At 37.6% G+C, this 23831-nt stretch overlaps 1 protein-coding gene across 1 annotated transcript in view; it reads left to right on the plus strand.

Moving 5' to 3' along the window:
• NPFFR2 (neuropeptide FF receptor 2) overlaps window positions 1-23831 on the plus strand; it is a 70138-nt gene that overhangs the window by 21901 nt on the left and 24406 nt on the right. The window contains 1 exon segment of the mRNA XM_077846644.1: window positions 754-1378. Coding sequence (XP_077702770.1) covers window positions 754-1378 — 625 coding nt within the window.

The raw sequence follows: 23831 nt of genomic DNA on the forward strand, positions 1-23831 counted from the left end.
AATGAAATCAGGGTTATTCTACATACTGATACTGAATTTCCATGCTCACCAAAGGACAGAAAACATCTGGAAGGCACGTAATCAGAATTCATAATGGAAACTCTCAGACTATTACAGCTGTGAATCAAGCCACCCAAACACTTAGTGGCTTGAAACAATAATGCTTAAGCATTTCTCATAATTCTGTGGTTTGGATGGGTGCCTCTGTGTCATCGCTCAAGCTTCTGTTTATGTCATCCTTGTTAATGTTCAACTGACCGAGCATAGAAGGTCATGAAGGAGAGTTTAACAAAATGGACTACTTGTGTTAAAATCATGTGTACTTGTGGGAAAGATTTTTTTTTTACCCTTTCTAAGCCTATTTTGCCCTCTTTTAAGTGGGGAAACTTAAGGAGAAAATTAATGCAAACCAATGAAAGAGAATCTGGGACAGAATACTAAATATTCACGTTCAATATATGCTAGATACCATGGTCACTTTTATTATTAATAGTAATTATTGTTATTAATATTAACAATATTAATGGTTACTTTAATTATTATTAATATAATAATAATTATTAATAATATTAAAGATATTCATACTTTGAGTTGAAATTTATATCAGTTACCAGAAAATACCAATGAATGCCTCTCTGTTGCAAATCGTAACTTTCAAGGTTTTTGAGGGGAATGTGAGAGAATGAAATTTAATTCACAACTTGGTTAGAAGTTATAAGGCAGTGGTCCACTGATAGTTGCCTTTAATTGCAGGTCCCGGTGTGTTGTCTACCCTTTTAAGCCAAAGCTCACTATCAAGGCAGCATTTATCATTATTGTAATCATCTGGGTCCTGACCATTGTCATTATGTCCCCATCTGCAATAATGTTACATGTACAAGAAGAAAAATATTACCAAGTGAGACTCAACTCTCAAAATAAAACCAGTCCAGTCTACTGGTGCCAGGAAGACTGGCCAAATCAAGAAATGAGGAAAATCTACACCATTGTGCTGTTTGCCAACATCTACCTAGCTCCCCTGTCCCTCATTGTCATCATGTATGGAAGGATTGGAATTTCACTCTTCAAAATAACGGTGCCCCACATAGGCAAACAGAACAAAGAGAAGTGGCACATGGTGTCCAAGAAGAAGCAGAAGGTCATTAAGATGCTCCTGATCATGGCCCTACTTTTTGTTCTCTCTTGGCTGCCTCTGTGGACACTGATGATGCTGTCAGACTATGCTGACTTATCTCTAAATGAACTGCGGGTCATCAACATCTACATCTACCCTTTTGCACACTGGCTGGCGTTTTGCAACAGTAGCATCAATCCCATCATTTATGGCTTCTTCAATGAGAATTTTCATCATGCTTTCCAAGATGCTTTTCATCTCCAGGTATGCCAAAAAAGAGCAAAGCCCCAGAAAACCTACACCCTAAGAACTAAAAACAATGCAATCCTAAGTGCATCTCATCAGTTAGCCCAGGGACCTGCAATTCAAAATTCACATGAGGAAAAACCCAAACAAGAATTGATGATGTTAGAATTAGGGGAAGTCACTCATAGCATTGAGGTTTTAAAAGAGCTGGTATGATGATTTTAACTATACTGTGAGTTATATATAGAAATACTCTTGCTTTCTATAGGTTTGTACTTCAGTTCTTTCTGAGAATGTTCTAAAGGAAACATACTGAAAGCCCTCTCTGAACAGAAGTGAAAAAACTGGTTTTATGTTCGTATTCAATCTTATATTCTATAAGAATATATTATTCTTATAGAATAATATATTATATTATTATAATTATATAAGTATATTATATTAATTAATTATATTAATATATAATTATTATTATATTATTATAATTATTATTATATTATTATATTAATATATATTATTCTAATATATATTATAATCTTATATTCTTATATTCTTCTATATATTTTATCTGGTATATAAAATATATAGAGACTGACAAACAAATTTGCCTGGATAAATCCATTTTCTAAGAACAATTTTCAAAGCTTGACCTTTTCCATTTTAGCCATTTGTGTATTAGTCAAGTATGTGTATTATGGGTACACAAATATACACAACACACACATCCATTTTCCCCAAGTGGGATAAATGGGCAATTCTTTGCATGAGAGTACATTTTATCAATTCCAGCTTTGCTTTTGGAGTTGAAATTTCAGGTTACAGAATTATTTGTGCTTTCAAAATATACTTAGTTTTCTCAGAAATAAGAACTGTAATAGCAAATAAACACTATTTCTTTCTGTTTGAAGGTTAATTTTTTTCTTTTAAAGAATATAATTAAGATTAATTAAATCATAACATTGTTGGCTTTTTAATATTTTTATCATTAGGGTGCCTGGCTAGCTCAGTCAGTTAAGTGTCCGACTCTTCATTTCAGCTCAGGTCATGACCTTGGATCCTGGGATTGAGCCTGAGTTGGGCTCCCTGCTCAACAGGAAGTCTGCTTCTCCCTCTTCTTCTGCTCCTCCCCTTGCTTATGCCCTCAATCTCTGTCTCTTAAATGAATAAATAAATGCTTAAAAAATATTTTCAGGGGATCCCTGGGTGGCGCAGCGGTTTGGCGCCTGCCTTTGGCCCAGGGCGCGATCCTGGAGACCCGGGATCGAATCCCATGTCGGGCTCCCGGTGCATGGAGCCTGCTTCTCCCTCTGCCTGTGTCTCTGCCTCTCTCTCTCTCTCTCTCTGTGACTATCATAAATAAATAAAAAAAATTAAAAAAAATATTTTCATAAATAAAATTCATGCCTTTGCTGAACTCGTATTTCCCACAGAGGTAACTTGAGACCTCAATTTGCCCTCCTCTCTGATAGAATCTCTGACAGGGAAAAGAGTGACAGCTCTACTTTGTAGTGCTTAGTCAAAGATGTTCAACAATCATTATAAGACTCACATGAAGTCTGTACAGAACAGGACCAATTATTCCAGATTTCCTGCTGGGCACAGCATTTAAATCTGGCACTCTTGCTGAATTTGTAAATTAGTACCACTGTTATAAAGAGACTTGCAAACGAAACCCTTGGATCCTGCTGTGTTTCAATTATGTAATGATAACAGCTGTAAATGCTAGCTTTTATTCGAGGGTGAGATTAGTCCTTAGAAAATTTGATAATAAAATAAATAGTTTGGCAAACAAAAATAAATCTCTTGGTTTAGACCTATTGTGTTTTTCCAGTCGTTTATGTGGTTCAAGCTAAAAGCCTTTCAACATTAAATAGCCCTTTGAGAAAATAACTGTTGAGTTTTCAATTGAGTTGAGCTACATGATACAGATTGAATATTCAAATGTCATTTTCTGCACCTTTCAAAAGTTTAAACTTCAAAGTTTATTTATAGAATTTGATCTTATATTCTTTTGCCCTGATTCACTAAAATAATATGTAGATGTTGAAGATTATTTTGTTAGAGTAGTATTTTCTGATGGGCATCCCCACATTCTACCAGCACCTCAAACCCATAACTAAACCCCACACCCTTACCTGTTCTCAACCTAACTTTTATCAACTTCAACTCCCTTTTACCTGTGTGTTTCCAATACTCTGCTTATGACAGTGTAGGTATTATCTAAGGTAATATATTTTCCCTACCATGCTCATTTTCTTGAGTGTCACAGAGTTGTTTCATATCCATATTTTATCCATATAGCCGGTTCAAGACAACCTAGGCCACAAGCCACAGGGCATTATTTCCAGACCCTTAAACCTAATGGAATTTGCCTGACTAGATTTCAAAATTTCTTGGAACTGGTGATTTCTTTTTTCTTTCCATTTTCTCTCTTTTTGCACAGATATGCCTATAACTTTTACTCCATGCTTGTACCATCATTGTGTTTTGGGAGCAAATAACCTGCCTCTTTAATTTCAGAGGTCCATAGATGGAGAGAAGTTGTTCCAAGAAATTTCATTTTCTTTTTTATAGTTAATTCTCCGATATGTTTGAAATATATTTTTCATAAGAGAAAAATATAAATTTGTTATAGTATTTAAGCAGTTTTTCCATTCAGTCGTCTCTCTGCCTGGCTTGTGCTCTAGCTCATTAAAGGATCCTAGTTAGAGAACGCTCTCCCTTCTAGATAACGGCCAGCAACAGCAGCCCTACTTGATTGGTTGGTTGTCTGTGCTGCTCCCTTGCTTAGGGACTGTGCTATGGTGCATTGCCTCCTTCTGAGTAGGGAGTTTTTAGGTGGGAGGGTGTGTTATGGCCTTTGAATTATACCATGTACAAATTAAGCACAAGTTCAATTCAGCAAACAAATACATAAAATAAGAAAAATCCAGCTTTGATGAATTTATACAGAAAGTTGTACTCCAAAGAACATAAAAAGGTATATGAGTTTCAGTAGAGATATGTTTTGTGTTTCAGTTTTTAATTACAACATTGAATAAAGATCAGCACAGTCAGTGGTTAGGCCAGCATGGCACAAAGGCAGTACGTGTGGCAGTTAGGATGATAGATATTAGAGAAGGGAAGATAAATTCAAATCAAGGATTGTCTGCTTGTTACCAACAGCATAAATCTGTGCAAATCACTTAATACCTCTGTGCATTGGTATCTTCATCTGTAAAACGGGGTGATAATAGTACCTGCTCATAAGATTGTCCTTAAATGTGTTAGATTACATAAAGTATTTGAAACAGTGCTTAGTCTTCAAATAATCATCTGCACAATTTGTCACATGTACCACATATTCTAATGGAAAAAGCCAAATTTCTTACTGGATAAAAAAAAAATAAAAGTAAAGGGAGTTTCTTCACCTGATACATAATCCCTGAGTACTTGGGTGTAAGCTTTTACCTATGTCACATAGTGAATGACTAACAGAAGATGGCATATATGTAGCATACAAATGCCAATTAAAGCAAAAATGGGAGAAAAAAAGTAAATGTAAGTGAAAATCTCAAGTCTGAGGGAATGGAAATGGGCTAAAAATGGACAAGAATTATGCATCACTTCTCTGTACATAGCCTATGTGTTTTCTCATGTATTTGTCTTCCTTTTTAAACCATGGGCTTTTGAGGGCAAGAAACAGCTTTTTAATTGTTGTGTCTCCAAAATCAGCATGTTGTCCTGAACATGTAGGTGAATAATTGATATCAAGTAAATTGAATATCAGAACAAGCATTCTAATGAATTTGTTACTGTACCATGTTTGTTACCTCTAGGATAGAACACTATGATCTGTAACTGTGAATTGTAATAAAATAAATAAAACATTTCCCTGGTAAGAACTATTGTTTTCCAATTAAATATTACTCATAAGTGAATAAATCACTGAAGGACACACAATGGTACTTTTGATTTTACTGTAAATCCAAAGTATTATGATGAGTAAAATTTCATATAAAGAACTTTGCAGGAATTTATTACTAGTTTTCAAATAGTTATTTAATATAATTTCTGGAAATAAAATTTAAAAAAATTAGAGTCTGATGGTGGAGTAGGAGGATCCTAAGCTTGCCTCACCCCACAGATACACCTAGATAACACCCACATCAGTGCAAATAGCCCAGAAAGCAACACAAAGACTGGCGAAACAGACTGTCTCTACCTAAATGTAGAGAACAAGCCATAAAAGGTAGGAAGCACTGATGTGCGGCTGGGAACCAACTGACTCACAAGACTATTCACAGGAGGAGGAACACCACAGACATGAAAGAGGGACAGGAGCAGACCCCCCTTCCCCCCCATCAGCCACCCCAGGCACAGAGGACCCACACGGAAGACAGAATCTCCACATGTGGCTTTGAAAGTGGAGGGGCTTAACTGTGTGAGTTCTTACAGTGAGGCTTAACATCTAGAACTTTAAAAATAGTGGGTTCCCCTCTGGGAGAGCTAGAGGCTGAGAGGAAACTGTATCCCTGTACTTAAAGAGACACCCTAACAAACAGGCCCATTGATATACAGCATAGAAGCAGAAGTTTAAAAAACACCTAGGTATATGGGAAAGAGATCTTTTCTTTTTTTTTTTGTATATTTTTTTATTGGAGTTCGATTTGCCAACATACAGCATAACACCCAGTGCTCATCCCTCCAAGAGCCCCCCTCAGTGCCCGTCACCCAGTCACCCAGTCACCCCATCCCCCTGCCCACCTCCCCTTCCACTAACCCTTGTTCAGTTCCCAGAGTTAGGAGTCTCTCATGTTCTGTCTCCCTCACTGATATTTCCCACTCATTTTCTCTCCTTTCCCCTTTATTCCCTCTTGCTATTTTTTATATTCCCCAAATAAATGAGACCATATAATGTTTGTCCTTCACCAATTGACTTACTTCACTCAGCATAATACCCTCCAGGTCCATCCACGTCGAATAAAATGGTGGGTATTTGTCGTTTCTAATGGTTGAGTAATAGTCCTTGTATACATAAACCACATCCTCTTTATCCATTCATCTTTCGATGGACACCGAGGCTCCTCCTTCCACAGTTTGGCTATTGTGGCCATTGCTGCTAGAAACATCGGGGTGCAGGTGTCCCGGCGTTTCACTGCATCTGTATCTTTGGGGGTAAATCCCCAGCAGTGCAATTGCGGGGTCGTAGGGCAGGTCTATTTTTAACTCTTTCAGGAACCTCCACACAGTTTTCCAGAGTGGCTGCACCAGTTCACATTCCCACCAACAGTGCAGGGGGGTTCCCTTTTCTCCGCATCCTCTCCAACATTTGTGGTTTCCTGCCGTGTTAATTTTCCCCATTCTCACTGGTGTGAGGTGGTATCTCATTGTGGTTTTGATTTGTATTTCCCTGATGGCCAGTGATGTGGAGCATTTTCTCTTGTTCCTGTTGGCCATGTCTATGTCTTCCGCTGTGATATCTCAGTTCATGTATTCTTCTCATTTCATGATTGGATGGTTTATTTCTTGGCTGTTGAGTTTATAGTACCTGGATACTAGCCCTTTATCTGATATGTCATTTGCAAATCTCTTCTCCCATTCTGTAGGTTGTCTTTCAGTTTTGTGGACTGTTTCTTTTGCTGTGCAGAGGCTTTTTATCTTGATGAAGTCCCAATAATTCATTTTTGCTTTAGTTTCCCTTGCCTTCATAGATGTATCTTGCAAGATGTTGCCGTGGCCAAGTGCAAAAAGGGTGTTGCCTGTGTTCTCCTCTAGGATTTTGATGGAATCTTGTCTCACATTTAGATCTTTCATCTGTTTTCAGTTTATCTTTGTGTATGGTGTAAGAGAGTGGTCTAGTTTCATTCTTCTGCATGTGGCTGTTCAATTGTCCCAGCACCATTTATTGAAGAGACTGTCCTTTTTCCAGTGGATAGTCTTTCCTGCTTTGTTGAGTATTAGTTGACCATAGAGTTGAGGGCCCATTTCTGGGTTCTCTATTCTGTTCCATTGATCTATGTGTCTGTTTTTGTGCCAGTACCACACTGTCTTGATGATCACAGCTTTGTAGGACAACCTGAAATCTGGCATCATGATGCCCCCAGCTATGGTTTTCTTTTTCAATATTTCCCTGGCTATTCGGGGTCCTTTCTGATTCCACACAAATCGTAAGATGATTTGTTCCAACTCTCTGAAGGAAGTCCATGGTACTTTGATAGGGATTGTATTGAATGTGTAAATTTCCCTGGGTAACTTTGACATTTTCACAATATTAATTATGCCAATCCATGAGCATGGAATATTTTTTCATCTCTTTGTGTCTTCCTTCACTTCTTTCAGAAGTGTTCTGTAGTTTTTAGGGTAGAGATCCTTTACCTCTTTGGTTAGGTTTATTCCTAGGTATCTTATGCTTTTGGGTGCAATTGTAAATGGGATTGACTCCTTAATTTCTCTTTCCTCAGCTCCTTGTTAGTGTATAGAAATGCCACTGATTTCTGGGTATTGATTTTGTATCCTGCCACACTGCGGAATTGCTGTATGGGTTCTAGCAATCTTGGGGTGGAGTCTTTTGGGATTTCTGTATACAGTATCATGTCATCTACAAAGAGGGAGAGTTTGACTTCTTCCTTGCCAATTTGAATGCCTTTAATGTCTTTTTGTTGTCTGATTGCTGAGGCTAGGACTTCCAGTACTATGTTGAATAGCAGTGGTGAGAGTGGACATCCCTGTCATGTTCCTGATCTTAGGGGAAAGGCTCCCAGTGCTTCCCCATTGAGAATGATATTTGCCGTGGGCTTTTCGTAGATGGCTTTTAAGATGCTGAGGAATGTTCCCTCTATCCCTACACTCTGAAGAGTTTTGATCAGGAATGGATGCTGTATTTTGTCAAATGCTTTCTCTGCATCTATTGAGAGGATCATAAGGTTCTTGTTTTTCTCTTGCTGATATGATCAATCACATTGATTGCTTATGAGTGTTGAATCAGCCTTGCATCCTGGGGATAAATCCCACTGGGTCATGGTGAATAATCTTCTTAATGTACCATTGGATCCTATTGACTAGTATCTTGTTGAGAATTTTTGCATCTGTGTTCATCAGGGATATTGATCTATAATTCTCCTTTTTGATGGGGTCATGTCTGGTTTCGGAATTAAGGTGATGCTGGCCTCATAGAACGAGTTTGGAAGTACTCCATCTCTTTCTATGTTTCTGAACAGCTTTAGTAGAATAGGTATTGTTTCTTCTATAAACGTTTGATAGAATTCTCCTGGGAAGCCATCTGGGCCTGGACTTTTGTGTCTTGGGAGGTTTTTGATGACTGCTACCTTTTTCTCCCCGGTTACCAGCCTGTTCAGATTTTCTATTTCTTCCTGTTCCAGTTTTGGTAGTTTGTGGTTTTCCAGAAATGCATTCATTTCTTCTAGATTGCCTATTTTATTGGCGTAGAGCTGCTCATAATAAGTTTTTAAGATCGTTTGTATTTCCTTGGTATTTATTGGTGGTGATCTCTCCTTTCTCATTCATGATTTTATTAATTCGAGTCTTTTCTCTCTTCTTTTTAATAATGCTGGCTAATGGTGTATCTATCTTATTAATTCTTTCAAAGAACCAATTCCTGGTTTTGTTGATCTGATCCACAGTTCTTCTGCTCTCTATTTCATTGAGTCTGCTCGAATATTTATTAACTCTCTTCTGCTGGGTGTAGGTTTTATTTGCTGTTCTTTCTCCAGCTCCTTTAGGTGTAAGGTTAGCTTTTGTATTTGAGTTTTTCCAGGTTTTTGAGAGATGCTTGTATTGTGATGTATTTCCCTCTCAGGACTGCTTTTGCCATATCCCAAAGATTATGAATGGTTGTATCTTCATTCTCATTAGTTTCCATGAATCTTTTTAATTCTTCTCTAATTTCCTGGTTGACCTTTTCATCTTTTAGCAGAATTCTCTTTAAGCTCCACGTGTTTGAATTTCTTCCAAATTTTTTCTTGTGATAGAGTTCAAGTTTCAAAGCATTATGGTCTGAAAATATGCAGGGGATTGATTTGTGACCCAGTATGTGATCTATTCTGGAGAAAGTTCCATGTGCACTTGAGAAGAATGTGTATTCAGTTGTGTTTGGATGTAAAATTCTGTAAATATCTGTGAAATCCATCTGGTCCAGTGTATCATTTAAAGGTCTTGTTTCTTTGGAGATGTTGTGCTTAGAAGATCTGTCATTTGTAGAAAGAACCACGTTGAAGTCTCCCAGTATTAGTATATTACTATCTAAGTATGTCTTTACTTTGGTTGTTAATTGATATACTTGGCAGCTCCCACATTCAGGCATAAGTATTCATGATTGTTAGGCCCTCTTGCTCGATAGATCCTTTAAGTATGATATAGTGTCCCTCTTCATCTCTTACTTCAGTCTTTGGGATAAACTTTAATTTATCTGATATGAGGATTGCTCCCCTTGCTTTCTTTTGAGGACCATTTCAATGGTAAATGGTTCTCCAACCTTTCATTTTCAGGCTGTAGGTGTCCTTCGGTCTAAAATGAGTCTCTTGTAGACAGCAAATAGATGGGGTCTTGCTTTTTTATCCAGTCCGAAACCCTGGGTCTTTTGATGGGAAATTAAGCCCATTCACATTCAGAGTTACCATTGAAAGATATGAATTTAGTGTCATCATAATACCTATTCAGTCCCTGTTTTTGTGGATTATTTCTTTGGGCTCCCTCTTTCTTTTACAGAGTCCCCCTTAATGTTTTTTGCAGGGCTGGTTTGGTGGCCACATATTCTTTCAGTTTCTGCCTATATTGGAAGCTCTTTATCTGTCCTTCTATTCTCAATGAGAGCCTTGCTGGATAGAGTATTCTTGGCTGCATGTGCTTCTCATTTAGGACGTGAATATATCCTGCCAGCCCTTTCTCACCTGCCACATCTTGTGGAGAGGTCTGCTATTAATCTAATACTTCTCCCCATAGAAGTTAGGGATCTCTTGTCTCTTGTTGCTTTAAGGATTTTCTCTCTATCTTTGGAATTTGCAAGTTTCAGTATAAAATGTCGGGGTGTTGAATGGTTTTTATTGATTTTAGGGGGGGACCTCCCTATCTCCTGGATCTGGATGCCTGTTTCCCTCCCCAAGTTAGGGAAGTTCTCAGCTATGATTTGTTCAAATACAATTGCTGGTCCTCTGTCCCTTTTGGCACCCTCTGGTACCCCAATTAAACATAGGTTTTTCCTTCTGAGGCTGTCATTTATTTCCCTTAACCTTTCCTCATGGTCTTTTCATTGTTTTTCTCTTCTTTCCTCAACTTCCTTCCCTGCCATCAACTTGTCTTCTATGTCACTCACTCTTTCTTCTACCTCATTAATCTTCATTGATAAGACCTCCAGTTTGGATTGCATCTCATTTAATTGATTTTTTATTTTGGCCTGATTAGATCTATATTCTGCAGTCATGAAGTCTTTTGAATCTTTTATGCTTTTTTTCCAGAACCACCAGTAGCTTTATAATTGTGCTTCTGAATTGGCTTTCTAACATTGAATTGTAATCCAAATTCTGTAACTCTGTGGGAGAGAGGGCTGTTTCTGATTCTTTCTTTTGTGGTGAGTTCTTCTTCCTAGTCATTTTGCTCAGTGCAGAGTGGCTAAAAACAAGTTGTTCTGGGAAAAGGAAGAAAAAAAAAAGAAAAACAAATAAACAAAAAACAAGGAGGGGTATCCTCTACTTCTATATACCATAAATCCCTCGACTTCCTCTGGAGCTTTCCAGCTCTGCTTGGTGAATAACTTGCTCTTCCCCTGTCCTTCCAGCAGGTCTTCTTGGGGAGGGGCCTGTTGTGTTGATTCTTAGGCGTGTGCACCTAGGGGAGCTGCCCCATCCCCTGCCAGGTGCATGGCTCAGTGGAGCTGTTTATCCTGTGAGGCCCCCGTTCCCTGGTGGCCCTGCTCCATCCCGGGCACCAGGTGGCACAAGGAGGAACAATACTGGTGGCAGCCAGCCTTCAAGCTCTAGAGTTAGCTCCCGCAGTCCACACTGGTCTGGTTGCCCCCAGGGAGGGCAGTGCTGATCTGCACAGCTTAGGGGTGCCCGGGGGCAGGAGAGACCTTGCTGTCCTGTGCCCTCCTGGCCTCTGCATATCCCGGTGGGAGCACAGTATCCTGGGCTGTGTCTGCTTGGTGCCCTGGGATCCAGGACCTGTGCTGCCAGAATTGCGCTCCCACGGCCGAGAAAGAGATCTAATCTCTTTCTAATCTAATCTCAAATTACATGCTAGAGGAGCAGGGGTCTTTAGGAGACTTCTCTAAGAACAAAAGAGCTGGCATCCCCATCCCCTGCACTCTTGTCCAGACCTGCCCCCTCCAGCAGTACCGCATCAGGAATGCTCCAAAATAATTACAGATTCCTCCCAAAACAGACCATCTTGTTAATACCACACTGTTTGCCCCTACATTGTTCTGTAGACCTGACTCTTCCAACCCACTGTCAGTAAAAGTCCATCTAAAGCACAGCATTATGCAAGCAACACCTACAGGGGTTGGCACCAGCCCAAAGTGACTCCTACCCACGGAGAGAGGAAGAAAATGAACCACCCAATACTTCTCAGGGTACAACACAGCAAGAGTGCCCTGTAGATCAGTGTAACTACAGCTTGGACAAACTGCGGTCTGACCCAACTCAAGTCCAAGACAACCCAAGTGGCCCACCGACACCACAGGGACCAAACTCTGCCCACAACAGGCAAAAAGAACTATTGTAGGCAATTTGACTGATACCAATCAGCTTAGTCATAACAGTAGGGAACATACATCACACAGGAGACACCCCTGAAGCACCAGCTTCCAGTGATCAGGGGACACTGCACTGCATGGCACTATAGGACCTCCTCTTCATAAGGCCACTACTTTCAAGAGCAGGAAATACAGCTGACTTTACTAACACAGAGAAACATACACAGAGATTTAGACAAAATGAGGAGACAGAGAAACAGTTCCCAAATGACAAAACAGGACAAATTCATGATAAGAGAACTAAATGAAATGGACATAATGTACCTGATAAAGAATTTAAAGTATTGGTCATAAATATACACAATGGACTTGCAAAAAGAGTGGACAACCTTAGTGAGACCCTCAACAATGGGAAAACATAAAAAAGAACCGATTATAAATGAATTCAATAACTAAAATTAAAAATACATGAAAGAGAATAAATAGTAGACTACAAGAAATAGAACAAATCAGCAACCCAGAGAATAAGGTAATGGAAATCAATCAAGCTGAACAGGAGAAAAAAAAAGAATAATAAAAAATGAAAATAGACTAAAGGAACTCATTGATACCACCAAGCATAACAACATTCACATGACAAAGATCCCAAAAGGAGAAGGAGGGATCAGAAAATTTATTTGAAGAAATAATAGCTAAAAACTTCCCAAATCTGGGGAAGGAAACAGAAATCCAGATCCAGGAAGCACAGAGGGTCTCTAGCAAAATCAATTCAAGATGGTGCACACCAAGACATATAGTAATTAAAATAGCAAAAAGTAGTGATAAACAAAGAATTCCAAAAGTGGCAAGAGAAAATAAAACAGTACAAACAAGGGAAACTCCATAAGGCTATTAGCTGATTTTTCAGCACAAACTTTGCAGACCAGAAGGTAGTGGCATAATATATTCAAAGTGCTGAAAGGAAAAAACCTACATGCAAGAATATTCTATCCATCAAGGCTATCATTAAGCATAAAAGAAGTGATAAAGAAAACTTATGAAAAACATAAATTAAAGGAATTCATCACCACTAAACCAGCCTTATAAGAAATGTTAAATGGGATTCTTTGAGTGGAAAGGAAAGATCATAAGCAGAAGTAAGAAAAGAAGAACACACAGGGGTAAAATTAAGTATACCTATAAAAATCAAGGAATTCACAAAATAAAATGATGTAGTGACACCATATATCTAAAATGTGGGGAGGAAAGAGAAGTAAAAATTTAGTACTTTTAGAATGGGTCCAAATTTAAATGATTTAAAGGACTGTTATATACGTGTTACATATAAACATAGTAAGCACAAATTAAAAACCAGAAATAGATATGCAAAAAATAAAAAGAAAGGAATACAAGTATATTACTAAAAAAAGCCATCAAACCATGAGAGAGCAAGAAAGAAGACTACAAAAAAATATATAAAACAAGTAACAAAATGGCAATAAGTACATACTATCAATAATTATTTTGAACATAGACTAAACTCTCCAATCAAAAGACATAGGGTGACAGAATGGATTTTTTAAAAAAAAGAAGCAAGACCCATTCATATGCTACCTATAAGAGATTCATTTCAGACCTAAAAACACATGCAGATTGAAAGTGAAGGAACAGAAAAGCATTCATGCAAATGGAAGTGAAAAGAAAGCTGTGGTAGCAATACTTATATCAGAAAAAAATAGACTTTAAAACAAAGACTGTAACAGGAAACAAGGACACTACATAATTATAAAGGAAACAATCCAACAAACAGATATAACAATTGTAAATATTTATGGACCCAACATGGGAACACCTAACAAACATAAAGGAAGAAATTGAGAGTAATACAATAATAGTAAAGGACTTTCACATTCCACTTACATCAATGGATACATTACCCAAACAGAAAATCAACAACCAAACAGTTGCTTTGAATGACACATTAAACCAGATGGACCTAACAGGTATATTCAGAACATTCCATCATAAAACAGCAGAATGCACTTTCTTTTTAAGTTCACATTGGACATTTTCCAGAACAGATGATATGTTAGGCTACAAAACAAGTCTTGGCAAATTCAAAAGACTGAAGTTTTTTCTGACCACAATGCTATGAAACTAGAAATCAACCAAAAGAAAAAATCTGGAAATAACACATACACATGGAGGTAAATAACATGCTATGAAACAAACAAACAAAAAAATGGGTCAACCAAGAAATCAAAGAAGAAATTTAAAAAATACATAGAGACAAATGAAAATGAAAAACAAATGGCCTAAAATTTGGGGGATGTAACAAAATCTACTCTAAGAGGGAAGTTCACAGCAATACAGGCTTACCTCAAGAAGCAAGCAAAATGTCAAATAAACAACCTAACTTTTGACCCAAAGGCACTGGAGAAAAAAGAAGAAACAAAACCCAGAACCAGTAGGAGGAAGGAGTTCATAAAGATTAGAGCAGAATTAAACAAAAGAGAGCAAGAACCTACAAAACAGAACAGATCAATGAAACCAGGAGCTGATTCTTTGAAAATATCAGAAAAATTGCTAAACATTAGCCAGACTCATCAAAAAACAAAAACAAGGAGAAACAGAGACCTCAATTAACCAAATCAGAAATGAAAGAGGAGAAATAACCACCAACATCACAGAAATATTAAGGATTGTGAGAGCATATTATGAAAAATTATATGCCAACAAAATGGACAACCTAGAAAAATGGATAAATATAGAAACAGGTAACTTCCCAAAGTTGAATCAAGAAGAAATATAAAATTTGCACAGACCAATTACCAGCAATGAGACTGAATCAGTAATCAAAAAAACTCCGAACAAACAAAAGATCAGGACTAGACAGCTTTACAGGTGAATCTTATCAAACATTTAAAGAAAAGCTAATACCTATTTTTCTCAAACTATTCCAAAAAATAAGATGAATGAAAGCTTCCAAATTAATTCTATGGAGCCAGCATTACCCTGATACCAAAACCAGATTAAAGATACTTAAAAAATCCAACTATTAGTCAGTATTTCTCATGAATATAGATGCAAAAATTCTCAACAAAATACAAGCAAATCACATCCAATGATACCTTTTTATAAAATCATTCACCACAATCAATTTATTACTGGGATGTGAGGATGGATCAATATTTGCAAATCAATCAGAATGATACATCACACAAACAACAAAAGGATAAAAGCCATATGATGATTTTGATAGAGACAGAAAAAGCATTTGACAAAGTACAACATCCATTCATGACAAAAACCCTCAACAAAGTAGGTTTAGAGGAAAACATGCCCCAACATAATAAAGGACATAGATGAAAAACCCACTGTTAACATCATACTCAATGGTGAAAACCTGAGAACCTTCCCTCTAAGGTCAGGTTTAGGACAAGGATGTCCAGTCTCACCACTTTTTTTGAGCATAGTAGTAGAAGCCCTAGCCACAGCCATCAGACAACAAAAAAGAAATAAAAGGTATCCAAATTGGATTTGCAGATGACATATTATACTTAGGAAACCCTAAAGACTCCATTAAAAAATGCTAGAACTGATAAATTAATTCAGTAAGGTCAGAGGATACAAAATCAATACAGTGAAATCTTGTGCATTTTTATACACTAATAATGAAGTAGCAAAAAGGGAAATTAAGAAAATACCACTACTTACAATTGCACAAAAAATAATAAAATACCTAGGATACTCTTCACTAAGGAAATGAAAGACTGACACTCTAAAAACTATATTACACTGGTGAAAGAAATTGAGGGTGATACCAACAGAAAGGTATTCCATGTTTACAGACTGGAAGAAAAAATGGCGTTAAAGTGTCCACACTACCCAAAGCAATTTACACATTTTGTGCAGTCCCTATCAAAATACCACCACCATGTTTCACAAAACTAGAACAAACAATCCTAAAATTAATATGGAAGCACAAGTAGACGAGTAGACAAATAGACCCTGAATAGCCAAAGCAATCCTGAAAAAGAAAAAACAAAACTGGGGCTATTATGGTCTCAGATTTCTAGTTTTATTACAAAGCTACAGTATGCAAAATAGTATTGTATTGGCACAAATATAGACACATAGATTAAGAGAAAAGAATAGAAAGCCCAGAAATAAACCCACAATTATGTAGTCAATTAATCTTTGACAAAGGAGGTAAGAATATGCAATGGGAAAAAGACCATCTCTGTAACAAATGGTGTTGGGAAACCTGGACAGCTAAATGCAAAAGAATAAAAATGAACTGCTTTTTTATACTCAAAAATAAAAGTCAAAATAGATTAAAGTCCTAATGTGAGAAACCATAAAATCCTAGAGAAGAGTATGGGCAAGAGTTCTTCTTAGATCAGCCACAGCAACATTTTTCTAGATATGTCTGCTGAGGTGAAGTGTTTCCTTCAACAATAATAAAGCAAATAAAGCAAAAATAAAAAGTCTTCTGCACAGTGAAGGAAAAAATAAACAAAACTAAAAAAAAAATAATAGGAGAAGATATTTGCAAATCACATGTCCAATAAGGGATTAGTATCTCAAATATATGAAGAATTTATATAACTCAACACCAAAAAGCCAAATAATCCAATTTAAAAATAGCAGAAGACATGAATACTTCTCTAAAGAAGGCATAGAGGCCAACAGACACATAAAAAGGCCAAAAGACACATCAGGAAATGCAAATTAAAACTATAACGAGATATCACTTCACATCTGTCAGAATGGCTAAAATCAACAAGACAAGAAACAAGTGTTGACAAGGATGTGGAGAAAAAAAGGAACCCTCATGTACTATTGGTAGGAATGCAAAATGGTGCAGCCACCATGGAAGACAGTATAGAGGTTCCTCAAAAAAATGAAAAATAGAACTACTATATGATCCAGTAATTCTACTACTGGGTATTTACCCAAGGAAGATGAAAACACTATTTCAAAGAGATAAATGCACCCCTTTGTTTATTCAGCATTATTTTCAATAGCCCAGTTATAGAAGCAACCCAAGTGTCCATCCACAGATGGATAGATAAAGAAGTGGTGTTACAGGGCAGCCTCAGTGGCGCATACATACATACATACAATATTACTCAGTTGTAAAAAAGAATGAATATTAGTCGTAAAAAAGAACGAAGCCTCGCTATTTGCAATGACATGGATGGATCTAGAGGGCATAATGCTAAGTGAAATAAAACAGCTAGAGAAAGACAAATACCACATGATTTCATTTATGTGTCGAATTTAAGAAACAAAATAAATGAAGAAAAAAAGAATCAAACAAAAAAACAGACTCTTTACTATAGAGAACAAACTAGTGGTTGCCAGTAGGCATGGGGATGGGTGAAAAAAAAGGTGAAGGGGATTAAGAGTACACTTATACTGATGATCACCGAGTAATGTATAGACTTGTTGAATCGCTATTTTGTACATCTAAAACCAGTATGACACTATGTGTTCATTACATTGGAATTAAAAAAAAACAAACAGAATCTATGTTTGGGAAATTGTCTTTAAACACCACAATAGGGAATCCCTGGGTGGCTCAGTGGTTTAGCATCTGCCTTTGGCCCAGGGCGTGATCCTGGAGTCCCGGGATCGAGTCCCACGTTGGGCTCCCTGCATGGAGCCTGCCTCTCCCTCTGCCTGTGTCTCTGCCTCTCTCTCTCTGTCTCATGAATAAATAAATTTAAAAAATAATAAATAAATAAATGAATAAATAAATAAATAAATAAATGCCACAATAGAATAGTTTCTCATTTAGAATTACAATCCTCAGACATTATTCCATATAATTTTTTTCAGACAATATCAAGTAGTTTTAATTACTCAAGTTTGCTGTATAAGGAAATGAAGCCAAAAGTCTCTAACGGAGACTTAAAGTATTATTAAGGTAATAAATACTACTATTTATGAACTATTTATGATCTTTAAATCTCTATAGCATCACCATGGAGTAGCAATTAGTACCCACATTTTATGGATGAGGAACTGGCCTCACAGAGTTAAAGGGAATTGGCCAAGATTGCATAAAATTTGAGCAATGGAACCAAATTCCTACCCATGTCAGCATATGAGTGTTTATTTAGCTTGTGGCAAGTACTGTTCTAAGCTTTCTATAGTCATTCCATTCGATCCTTAGACAGTGAGGTAAGTGTTATGATTATCTACCTTTCAGACAGACACAGAAGCTTAGACATATTAAATATTAACATGGGGGGGGAATAAAAAATATTTATTCAGCATTCAGATGATCGGAGATTGTATTTGCCATGTATATATTAGTTACAAAAACTCAATGCTTCAGTTTCCTCATCTGTACAATGGATACAATAATAGGATTATTAAGAAATTTCATGCAATACTGTATGTCAATAGATTCGAATTCTACCTACTATGCTTCCATTTACCAAAAGGAAACACATTTCATATCAGCCTAGTGTCCATTGCCAACTGTTAAGAGGCTCAGTACTGCTTAGATAAAACTGAGATTAAAGATGACTTTTGGGCAGCCCCAGTGGCCCAGCAGTTTAGCGCCACCTTCAACCTGGGGTGTGATCCTGGAGACCCTGGATGGAGTCCCATGTCAGGCTCCCTGCATGGAGCCTGCTTCTCCCTCTGCCTGTGTCTCTGCCTCTCTCTCTCTGTGTGTCTGTCATGAATAAATAAATAAATTTTTTTTTAAAAGATGACTTTTATTTCTTTTTAAGATTTTATTAGAGAGAGAGAGCAGGAGCAGGGAGTAGGGCAGTGGTCTTCAGGGCAGAGGAAGAAGCTGCGTTCCCACTGAGCAGGGAGCCTGATGCCGGCCTCAACCGCAGGACCCTGAGACCATGACCTGGGCTGAGGGCAGAGGCTTACCTGACTGAGCTATCCAGGCGCCCCTAGAGATGACTTTTAAATTGGCCGCTTGGACAATAAGCAGAACAAAGAAAGATAACAAAAGTCCAATCTTATTGAGCCTTATATGCCAGAAATGCTAAATAATTTTGTACTTGGCTTCAAATTATCAGATAAATTATTGTTTATCCTCGTTTTTAAAGGTATAAAAACTGGAACTTAGGACATCAAGTAACTTACCTAAAATTATATAGCCAAACTCAGAGTAAGCTCTGAATGGGACACAGGTCTGTGTATGCCAAAGCCTGTGCTCTTTCCTCAGCTCATACTTCCAGATAAAGCTTCCTTAAATGCTCCAACATCATACATACTTCTTACCTCAATATTTCTTATACCCACTAGTAGCTGAGTAACTAGAAGGAGGTGTTTTCTCACCAAAATTGCAGGAGAGAGAACACAATGATAAACAATGCACAATTAATTTCAGACTAATCTGACCTTTTACTTAGAATACATTTGTTAGGCCTTTTTTTCCATATAGCCATGTTACCTCTAACAATGACTAAGAATAAAGAAATAAAAACAAAAGAAAGTGAAAACACTAATTCAAAAAGATATATGCACATTTTTACAATAGCCAAGATATGGAAGCAACCCAAGTGTCCATTGATAAATGAAAAGATAAGGAAGTGCCCAAAGAAAGATGAAAAGATAAAGATAAATGTAATATTATTCAGTAATAAAAATCTTGCCATTTACCACTACATGGATGGATCGAGAGGGTACAATGCTAAGTCTGTAAGAGAAAGACAAATACCATGTGATTTCACTCATATATGGAATTTAGGAAATAAAACAAAAAAAGAGATAAAAGAACAGACTCTTCACCATCGAGAACAAACCGCTGGTCACCAGAGAGGAGGTGCTGGAGGATGGGTGAGATAGGCGAAGGGGATTAAGAGTACACTTACGATAAGCACTAAGTAATGCATAGAATCGTTCAATCACTGTATTGTACATCTGAAACTACATTAGTTATACTGGAATTTTAAAAATTATTTATTTAAAAAAATGAACTTTATATCAAAAGTAAGCTGATACAAAACTAAGTTTTTCTTTCTGTTAAAAGAGAATGTTTTAGGATTATTGGTCATTTTTATAGGAATTCATAAACAAACATTTTTATTTACTGTTTGTGTAATCTACATAGAAAAACAAGGATTCTGTTTTGTCTTTATCAGGTCTTTGATTACATAGTCGAAAAAATGAGTCTATTGAATATTAGAAGAACTAAGACTTTTTAACAATTAGTTAACTTTCTAAAAATCTCTTATGAAGTCTTTAAATGCCACTTTGGTTAAATGAATAACTAAATCTGGTTCATAATGACCAGTGATCCTATTCAATCAAATGTCCAAATCTTTGGGTATTTTTTTAATATACTTCCCAAAATCAAATTCTAAAATAAAGTATTATAACCTCAGAGAGAGTCCCTGGAATAAGCCAAAGGATTTGTTCTCCTCATAAAAGAGAGAGATTAAATAGATGTATTTGGTATGTTCAATTACATGGGAGGCACTGCCAAATAATTGATGCTAGACCTTCTTCAATTCTATTTGTAGAAATATATGTCATTAAAATAATCATTCTAGAATTTGTGAGAAACTCCTAAAAATCTGATCTGTCCTGGTATGTAATCATTTATAATTCCAGTTATTATCCTGAAGGGCTGTGTGTCACAGAAATAACCAAATTTCCTTGTGGATTGTATATTTAAACATTGCCAAAAAACTAAATAAATAAAATACCCTGTTAAGAATTCTTTTGCTGGTTAGTCTCCTAAAGTAAAAATAATGTTATTGCTCATTCAAGGCAGGTTGGTATAAAGGGCCTAGACTGGATTTGTAGACACTGGGATTTTTAACTCTGCAACTTGCTACCTGAATAACTACAGGAGATTTGCTAAGCTCTCCTAAGACTTATTTTCCTTATTGATGAAGAGAAATAACACACTTGGGCAGCCCGGGTGGCTCAGTGGTTTAGCGCTGGCTTCAGCTCAAAGCATGATCCTGGAGACTTGGGATCGAGTCCCACGTCGGGTTCCCTACATGGAACTTGCTTCTTCTCTCTGCCTGTGTGTGTCTCTGCCTCTCTCTCTCTCTCTCTCTCTCTCTCTCTCTCTCTCTGTGTCTCTCATGAATAAATAAATAAAATCTTAAGAAAAAAAGAAATAACACACTTATCACATTACTTATAGAGAGTAACACAGTATTTCATACATACAGAAAATTGTGACTAATACCAGTATAGGTAGCGATTAAGTTCCAGGCATTTGAGTTTGTATTTGCATAAGTAACAGCTTATTATTTAAGCCTAAGAACCAGAGACATTAGTGCAAAGATAGTCTATCAATATTTAAAAGCCTTAAGTAGGTTTACTGGAACATAAGTAAATGTTTTTCTAGTCTTAAGTAGTTAAAATCAATCATGTTCTGATTACAGGTTATCTCATCTAATGTTCAAAAAAAATTTTTCTTTTTATGAAATTTCAATTTTTTTCTAAAGGAAATGATGCTCTTCATATGTTCATATGATTTTTTTTTTATTGATTGTATTGCCCTCTGTTATCCTGGTGTGGCCCATGAGTAACAGGAAGTATATGTGCCAATAGATAAATATTCCAAAGCAGCCTTTATGAAGACAATTTTGAGGGAGGCTAGCCCATTACAAGTCATCTCTAAGAGTTATTTTTACTCTAGCAAATATATTCCTGTGTAAGCATTTTAATATAAACTTTAAGTTATGGAAATAAAATTACAACAATCAGAAGTAAAACCACATAAACAACTCTAAATTTTGTTATTTAAAATTCTAAAAACAAATATCCAGTCTCTTTCAGGGAAAAAAAAAAAACTTGCAGATCCTGGGAAAATATTTTCTAATTTTAAGAATATACAATTTTTCCCTCAAAGAATCACAGAATATAGGAATCTGAAGGAAACTTTGACAGCAAGTATGCCCTCATAACTCCAAAAAATTTCACTCATTTTTTTTTTTTAAGATTTTATTTATTTATTCATAAAGACACAAGAGAGAGAATGAGAGGCTGAGACACAGGCAGAGGGAGAAGCAGGCTCCAGCCAGAGAACCACATGTGGGACTCGATCCAGAGTCTCCAGGATCACGCCCTGGGCCGCAGGTGGTGCTAAACCGCTGCACCACTGGGGCTGCCCAAATTCACTCATTCTTGAAAACATCCAGGCTCGTGTAAGATAGTTTACTAACCTGAATCTCTGAGCTAAAGCTCCTGTCTCCTTTGGGGGGGGGGGGGGGGGAAGGAAGTTTTTATTTTGAAGAAGAGTAAAGCAATAAGAAAAGACAAATTCTATGGATGAGGGAAGACAGAAAGAGGAAGAGGATAATGTAGAAACATTCCCCTGAAGAAAAATTAAGACAGCGAAGGATTTCCTTGACTATAATTAAGGCTTTGCATATGAAGCACCTGTTCCTGCGATTGCAGAGTAACTTGCGAAGCAGGAGTCTTCAGGGGGGCCCTGAGAGCTCAGTTCTCAGCACCGTTTCAGTTACTTCTGCAAGCTTAGCCTGCTCGTTGCCCCTTTAATGGGGATAGAGCCTTACTCAGCTGGGAGATGACTAGTCTGTCTCGTCCTGTTCCTCCTCTAGCTGGGCTGCGTAGGAGAAGTCTGGGAAAAGACAGTGAGAGAAAAGTTCAGGGCCATTGCCTAATTCTGGGGTGGAAGTCCCACTCCTTTCTCTCTCCCTGTTGGTGAGGGTTCTTGAAAACAACACCTAAATGGAGGTCAGTACTTAGCAATGACCTATACCAGCGATGTGAGTTCTTCCTCCATCTGCCGTTAGCGACCTAATGAGCATTGGGGATTAATCAAGTAAATGAACACTCTGATCACCTAACATGTGTGAGGAACTATACCAGATTGTAGAGGTTTAAAATGCAGAGGACGCAGAGCTGTCTCCAGGCAACTCCGAGGTTAGGGGCCAAGGTAGGCCTGCTACAGCTTCTGATAGGACAGCTGCGGGGCATCGGGGGACATGCACGCAGTGAGCTAGACAAGAAGAGCAGCCAGAGCTCAGAACGTCCAACTCGGCCTGAAGGACCTCAGGACCTTTGCACCAAAGGAGTGACATTTAACCCGGACGCTGAAGGCAGAAGTGGCCAAGGCAGAAGCAGGCATAACTAGCATCGAGTTGGACACAAGACGGCTGGAAAGGAACCTGGTATTTTCAGGCAAGGAGGAAATCATCGCAGGACCACGACAGGAAGACGGAGCAATTGGTGTGAGCAAGGAAGCTGGAACCAGATTCAGACGATCCTCATAGCCAGGCAGACATAATAGGTCTTCCTAGTAGAGTCCTGTCTTACTCCTCTCTGTTTTCTTCTTATTTTCACTCATTGAATCTTTGGTTCTCCTCCCACCTTCTGTCCTTTTCTTTCTCCTGAGATCTTTTCAGAGAAAATCCTGGCTACATTTAATCACAGTATTCTTTTTTATTATTATTTTATTTTATTCATGAAAGACACACAGAGAGAGAGAGAGAGAGAGAGAGGCAGAGGCACAGGCAGAGGGAGAAGCAGGCTCCATGCAGGGAGCCAGACGTGGGACTCGATCCCGGGACTCCAGGACCGCCCTGGGCCAAAGGCAAGGCGGTCAACCGCTGAGCCACCCAGGGATCCCCTAATCACAGTACCCTGTTTGCTTTTGGCCTTCTTGCAGAATGGATTTGATTAAGTCAAAATACACTTACTGCCTTCGCGCGGCCATCGGCGGTAAACCCCTTCTTCATGGAGTGCGATGTACTTAGCTATGCAGCAGCTGGTCACTGCCATCTGAATTAATTGACGACAGTTAAACAAAAACAAACTATATATAATCAATGAGCT

Source organism: Canis aureus, chromosome 14 (assembly GCF_053574225.1).
Source record: "Canis aureus isolate CA01 chromosome 14, VMU_Caureus_v.1.0, whole genome shotgun sequence".
Classification (NCBI taxonomy): domain Eukaryota; kingdom Metazoa; phylum Chordata; class Mammalia; order Carnivora; family Canidae; genus Canis; species Canis aureus.